We start from the raw sequence: 7,637 nt of genomic DNA, 5'->3' as shown, positions 1-7,637 counted from the left end.
TATATATATATATATATATATATATATATATATATATATATATAAGCATTTTCAATAATCAAATATGTATTTTAAATATTCACCTTATATTGAATAAAATTGATTTTAATAAAAATCTTACATGTGGCTCGACAGTCACATGGGAAGACGCCGCTAGCTCGGCAGGCTGCTGAGAAAACACCTGAGTGGGTCGCTCTTGTGGATCAACTGGCACCGAACCCTAAAATATGAAAAATTATGAAATAATAAGTAATATATATATATATATATATATATATATATATATATATATATATATATATATATATATATATATATAATAAGTAATTTAAATGATCAAATAAGTATTTTAAATACTAACCGAGATGAAAAAGTCATCGAAGTCAAGAATCTTGGGTCCGTCTAAATTCCTTACAGGCTGCTCATCAGCTAATGAAACGCGTAACGCCGCTCAATCAAAGTCATCACGCTCCTTCATGTATGCATTCTGGCTCGGCTGTGATGAAGACCCAAGTATCTCGGCAAGTAGGAGCACCGGCGTAAATGTAGTTGACTGTCCCAGTGAGTTGTCATTGGCCTGGAACAACTGAGGATGGATTAGAATGGGAACGACATCTAGAATGGGAGCAACCTCCTCTACCTCATCTACTAGATGGTGTCCTCCACCACCAGGTCCTCTAGCAGGAGCATTGCGTCCTCTACACACACCGCGTCCTCTAGCAGCACGGCATCCTCTGGCAGCACGACTTCCTCCTCCGACAGCACTACGTCCTACTCCTGGCGCTGCCTGATACTCAGCCTTTGAAACAGGCTCTTCCATGCGCCTAAACTCTCCTTCCTGTCCGATACCATCCTCGGATATCCGTACCATCTCCGCCACAAGCCCCGCAAGCCCGGGGTAAGACATATGCTCTAACCCCAATATGTGTAATCGTCGTACGACCACTAGCTGCATTTGTGTTCAACAGTAAAAAAAAAAGTTATTTTTAAAGTGTAACAATTAATACAATTAAATAAATCTAAATACAATAAACTTACCAATGCCTCGTACTGCCCCGCGAGTACTGAGTATCCTGCATCCCTTGCGGGACGCAAAGTTGGGTTGCCGATCAATCGGCATGTGATCCGATAATACTAGTGCATGTAATCGTGATGGGAGTCAAATGGTCGACCACCGCTAAAGTTCCCAACCTATTCTCCCAATGGTGGAGCTGGACAGCCATGAAAACCAGAAATTCATCATCAACGGCGGCCCAATCGTCCCACTGGTAGTGTCGGAACTCATGATGAACGTTAGGGGGTATACTCTGTGTATGCCCAAACTGGAGTAAGACGCGCTCGGGCATGTGGTCCTCAACGATGTCCAGGTGTATCAATGGACACCGCGACCTCCAAGCCCCCTGACCTGTCCTGCAAAAGGACAACAACCCATCTAATATAGCAGCGTATGACATCTATATAAATAGCGTCATAACATATAAATACAAATTAGTGATCACCAAGTAGAAAAGATGTTTAATTAAATTATTGATATAAAGTTAAATATTTTTACCGCATCGTCCGTCATGTGATCAAGCTGGTCCCGGAATGAAAGAATACTATTGTACATGTCCACATTCCGGTTAAAATTCGCCATCCACCTCCTCGCATAGGGTATGTCAATATCAAGGTGATACCTAAGTACGGGCTGAAAAGGCAGCATCCTCTCCCACACTCACAACTGTAAGCGATATTAGAAAATATGATTTTTTTAGTCGTCGTTTCAAGAGGTTTGTTTACATTAAAGGAACGCACACTTAAAATATTACCTGAAGAAGAGCAAAAAATCCACATCATCGCTGACATCACCAATAGACGCTCGACATAGACATCTGTAAAGATATGCCAAAATAGCACCACCCAAGCTGTAGTCTCCCAAGCCGTCCAGATGCTCTAAGAAGGTCAAATATTGCAAAGTGACAAAGCCACCCGATGAGTTCGGGAACAAGATGCCCCCGAATATTATAAGCAGGTATAAACGGGCATGACGATCAACAACGTCCTGCTGAGTGTCGTCCTCTACAGGATCCTCTGCAAGCAAATAAGTGCAGAGTGCACTAATCTTCACCTGACTCTGTCCCAACATCTGTCCTTCGACATCAGGCACGAAGTGGGTGAGCCTAGTCAACTCTGTCACCCATGTACTATCAGGAGGAGGTTCGTACTGAATGCATCATGGCTCTCCATCTACCTGCAATCCAAAGAGGACCTCCACCTCCTGAAGTTTAATCGTGGTCTCACCGGTGTGAAGATGGAAGGTATGTGTCTCTGGCCTCCACCGCTCAACCATGGCGGTAATGAGCGCTCAATCATGCTGTACCCGACCAACGGACACGCAAAAGAGCCCACGCTCTCTGCAGCCTACGGGAACAGAGTTGGTTTTTAATTTATATCCCTTATAACAAAAAAAATCGCAAGACATAAACTTATATTCTTGTATCATAATATCTCATAAGTTATGCCCTGACATGACTTCAGTTTCTAAAGAACTTATATCCCACTAGACATATGTTCGGTTGTTAAAAAGACAAAAATTAAAGACCGTCCCATTTTAAGGGAAAACGTGCAATTTTATGATTTGAAAAGCCCACTAATGACTGTGATCTTAACTAGGCCCAAAATTCGTTAAGGCCCATATTGGGTGGCTTCATCACTACAAGGAAGAAACCACTGTGAAGAGTAAGGTCAGCTTAAGCTCTCAGCAGCCATGGGTAATAATCTCAAGCTTCATTTTTTTCTTCCATTTTTCTGCAGATTCATTTGCTGTTATCTTCTTACAATTTTACGTGTAACTAGGTGGAACAAAAATGATGAATTAATACCCACTCAGTCCCAAAAAGATTGTCACAGTTACTATTTGGACAGTCAAATAATATTTTCTTTGACCATAATTTTTTCTTTCAAATAATATTTTGAATTGTTAACTATCGTGATTACGTAGTTTCTAAATATGTAATTTTAATTTCAAAAAAATGAAAGATTCTATGTTCAGATTCACACCGGACATTAGTTAGTTTGACCCTCGTAATCTGAATCATGACAATCTTTTCGGGACGGAGGGAGTAATTTTATGTGTTTTGATTATGTATGTAAAGGTATTTCAAGAGATTCTATGCACAAGAGACGTGCCACTGGTGGCAAGAAGAAAGCTTGGAGGAAGAAGAGAAAGTTTTTTTTTTTTTTTTTCAATTTATTATGTGCATTTCCCCCTATATGTCGTTTTATTATACATATAATGCATTTATAGTAGATGTTTGTGTGTATGTGTGCTGTACCTGTTGCGCTTAACTAGTTTTAGGATTTAGTCGCAGTTGATTGATTGATCGATTGATTGGTGTATGTGCGACGACCTCAACTAGTCTAGGATTGATATATAGTTGATTGATTGGAAGATTGATGTATGTACTCACAAATGATTCATTAATTACTATATTTTATTGGTTTTAATAGAAATTTGTGATGTGAGTGTTGTGATTGTCGTGTTTCATTACCTGTATTTCACTAGGAATTTATTTGATTGTAGGGTTTTTCAATGTGTGTTGTCTTAGGGGTTATAAAATGACTGGTCAAATTTTGTTGAGCTTTGTAGATGAACCTATTGAACCAATGACAATTATATCAAACATGATTCTTGGGGTTGATTAACGACTCTTTCTACGTAAAATGGAATTAGATTTTAAGCTCCAAGGATGTGGCCTAGTGGTTAATGAAGTGGGTTGAGAACTATAAGGTATCAGGTTCAAATCCCAGTAAAAGTAAAAATTCTAGGTGATTTCTTTCTATTTGTCCTAAATCTTGGTAGATAGAATTACGCGTTACTTGTGCTAATGGGAGGTAACTGTGGAATTAATTGAGGTTCATGCAAGCTGGACTAGACACCACAGTTATAGAAATATGGAATTAGATTTCATGTTTCTTCTTTGTAACTACAGAATGTCTATGGTGAAGATTTGACTGACTAAGCTATCCTGTTATAATTGTAGTTACTAGCGAATCAGAGTGTTAGTAGTAGTTCACTCTGTATTTTTTTTAAGTGCAAGACATTGATACTGCTGTGGAAGTTAAAACGGAAAAGGCTCAAATATGCCATCGAACTATCATAAATGACTCATTTATGCCACTCGTTGAAAGTTTGGCTCAAATATGCCACTGCCGTTACCTTTTTGGCTCATCCATGCCATTATTCACTAACGGTGGTTTTAAAATACCAGATATGCCACGTGGCAAAAATTTATTGGTCCACGTCACTTAAATGAAAATCAGCCAAAATAAATCCTAATTAAACCAACGGAAAAGGCTCAAATATGCCATCGAACTATCAGAAATGGCTCATTTATGCCACTCGTTGAAAGTTTGGCTCAAATATGCCACTGCCGTTACCTTTGCCGTTACATCTGATTATTAAGATGTAGTTTCTAGATCTGATCATTGAATGATTAAGACTGTTTGTTTTCAATAGCTAAATGTGCATATGGAATTACACTATTTCATTAAAATATTATAAAAATCTCATTTCAACAAATAATTCTTTTATAGAAAATAATATTTTGACTATTTATATTTGATAAAAAGATTAAACTATCTGAAATGCAAATAAAATTTATATATCAATATAAAAAATTATTGTAACCAGGTAACCTGATTTTTTTTTTAAAACTCAACTTAAGTTATAATCTTTAAATAATTTTTTTTATCAGAAAGTGGAACCCCCAAGACCCCAACAGCGTGCATCTTCCATGGATCCCAAACTCATAAATTTCTATCACAGTACTAATAATCATCAAACACTGAACCTCAAAAACAGAAAACAAAGTTTCTTATCACCCATAAATTGAGCAAAAAGTTAATCTTTTTGTAATAGAATATTTAACAATGCTATATTTGCAAAAGACCTTAATCCCAGAAGGTAAAGTCTTTTTTTTTTCCCATAAGTTGGGCAACAGAGAAAACGCTGTACGAAAATTGGAACGTCAGTGGCATATTTGAGCCAAACTTTCAACGAGTGGCATAAATGAGTCATTTCTGATAGTTCGATGGCATATTTGAGCCTTTTCCGTTGGTTTAATTAGGATTTATTTTGGCTGGTTTTCATTTAAGTGACGTGGACCAATAAATTTTTGCCACGTGGCATATCTGGTATTTTAAAACCACCGTTAGTGAATAATGGCATGGATGAGCCAAAAAGGTAACGGCAGTGACATATTTGAGCCAAACTTTCAACGAGTGGCATAAATGAGCAATTTCTGATAGTTCGATGGCATATTTGAGCCTTTTCCGAAGTTAAAATATACCAAAAAGTAACTTTATGTCAGAATACTGTGTGATGGAAACCTATCACACACCATAATTTCGGGCTGACCATATCAATTTTGTATCAATTTGCTCATCTTTTTTTAATTCTCTAAAGGTATGAGCTTGGACGCCAACCAGCTAATACAAAGATTTCAAGTAACAAGACAGTCAGGCGAATTCGTGTGCGTGGTGGCAATGTGAAGTGGAGGGCACTAAGACTAGATACAGGAAACTTTTCATGGGGTAGTGAGGCGACTACGCGCAAGACTCGTATCCTTGATGTGGTTTACAATGCCTCAAACAACGAGCTTGTTCGCACACAAACTCTAGTCAAGAGTGCCATTGTCCAAGTTGATGCCGCGCCATTTAAACAGTGGTACCTCCAGCACTATGGTGTTGGCATTGGTAGGAAAAAGAAGGGGGCCGCTAAGAAGGAAACTGCTGAGGTACCTCAACATAGTCGCACCTCTCTACTTAATTATAGAAAGGATTTACGGATTCCTTACTATATGTCATCCTAAATTTATTTTTCCTCCTGCCATAAAAAAAAAGTTACCTTTCTTTTTCGATGTGAACTACAGCAAGTGACTCTGTTCCATGATTCTTGTAAGAGTTAATAGGTTAAAAAACTCTTGAACTAGCATCATTTTGCAGTTTCATACTTAAAACTATTGGGTGTTCCTTGTAACCCCTGGACTTTAACTACCTTTTGATTAAAGCCCCTCGGGTGAATATGTGACAAAATGTTTGAGATAACATGCTCAGAGGCGCGTGAGAGATGAAAAAAGGTTTTAAAATTCTGTCCAGCTGGTAAAATGAGTTAATGGTAGTCCAGGGGTTTTGTGAACACCCAAAAGTTTAGGTATGAAATTTGCAAAACAGTGATAGTTTAGTTTTTATTTTATTTTTGGACCTATTCTCACTCAAATTTTTTAATATGAGTCATGATAGTTCAGGGTGGTTCTGTGCTATGTTGCTCAGACTCTTCAAAAATGCCGATGGGTGCGTGCCAGATACTCCAAAAATAATGCATTTTTGGAGAATCCAACACGGGTGCGGCAGCATTTTGGGAGAGTCTGCGCAACATAGGTTCTGTGAACACCAATAGTTTAGGTATGGGACTCGCAAAACGGTGATCGTTTAAGAGGTTTTTAACCTACTCACTCTTTTTTGTAATTCTGTTGCCACCGTTTGGAATGTTTTCCCGCATTTTAAAAGATATGTTTGGTCAAGTGATGTGTGAGCAGTGTATAGAATATCTCCTTGCATGTATACTAATACTTTTCTTATGGCAACATTGAAGGAGGGAGAAGCTGCTGCTCCTGCTGAGGAAGCTAAGAAGAGTAACCATGTAGTTCGGAAAATTGAGAAACGTCAGAAGGATCGTAAACTTGATACTCACCTCGAAGAACAATTTAGCTCTGGTAGGCTATATGCCTGCATCTCATCCCGCCCTGGTCAATGTGGCCGAGCTGACGGGTAAGCTTAGGCTTAGTAATCCCTCTCCCGACCCCGAGTCCCACTGAGAATATATTTGCACTTTGTTCAACTTGCTGATTTGACTTTACTGAATGATAGGTACATTTTGGAAGGGAAAGAGTTGGAATTCTATATGAAGAAACTTCAAAAGAAGAAAGGCAAGGCTGGATCTGGTGCTGCTGCTTAATTGGTGTTTTCAGAATGTCCAGTCTGGTTAATTTTTTTCCTTTATTTTTTTTGTCAATCAAGCTTCAATTTTGAGAGTATGTATTTTTATAGGCTGCCGTTTACCGTACGTTCAGAATGATCCCTGGACTTTATTACTAATAGCAATTTTTAGGTGTTTGGAATATTACTGCCAGTTTTGCTTGATGTCCCTGAATTTGCATGAATTAGACGCCTGGGTTCTTGTCCTGCATTTCAGCTTGTAGCCTTAGGTAGAATGTTCACAAGCAGAAAATTCTACTATGGGGATCTGAAATTATCACTTTTCGGCTATTTAACAAATGGGTAGGGATGGCAATAGCAGAGTCCGGAGCCAAAATGACTTATTTTTGTAGCCATTAGACAAAAATAGTATGCTTTTTTTTTTAGACCAAAATGGGTATTTCGTTGGATAACCAACGAAATACCCACACAACGTATTGTTCCGGTGCCGATGAATTACTTGCATTTCGCTATACATGTAGCGAAATAGAAGATTTTTTTTTCCTTTGCATTTCGTGAATCAATTCACGAAATAGGCATTTTTAATTATTTTTTTTGCAATTCGTGAAATTAATGAAAGAAACTGTTTTTTTTTTTTTTTTTTGCATTTCGTTGTGCAA

General features: G+C 38.1%; 1 protein-coding gene across 1 annotated transcript; it reads left to right on the top strand.

The window, feature by feature from the left end:
* Nucleotides 1-2,617: 2,617 nt before the first annotated feature.
* Nucleotides 2,618-7,182, top strand: LOC132605758 (small ribosomal subunit protein eS8-like). The gene is made up of 5 exons (XM_060318988.1): nt 2,618-2,750; nt 3,135-3,207; nt 5,447-5,777; nt 6,635-6,810; nt 6,910-7,182. The coding sequence occupies exons 1-5, from the start codon at nt 2,747-2,749 to the stop codon at nt 6,995-6,997; spliced, it is 672 nt and encodes a 223-aa protein (XP_060174971.1). The 5' UTR covers nt 2,618-2,746; the 3' UTR covers nt 6,998-7,182.
* The last annotated feature ends 455 nt before the right edge of the window (nt 7,183-7,637 follow it).

The sequence above is a fragment of the Lycium barbarum genome, chromosome 8 (genome assembly GCF_019175385.1).
Source record: "Lycium barbarum isolate Lr01 chromosome 8, ASM1917538v2, whole genome shotgun sequence".
NCBI lineage: Eukaryota > Viridiplantae > Streptophyta > Magnoliopsida > Solanales > Solanaceae > Lycium > Lycium barbarum.
This window is presented reverse-complemented; position numbering and strand designations above follow the sequence as displayed.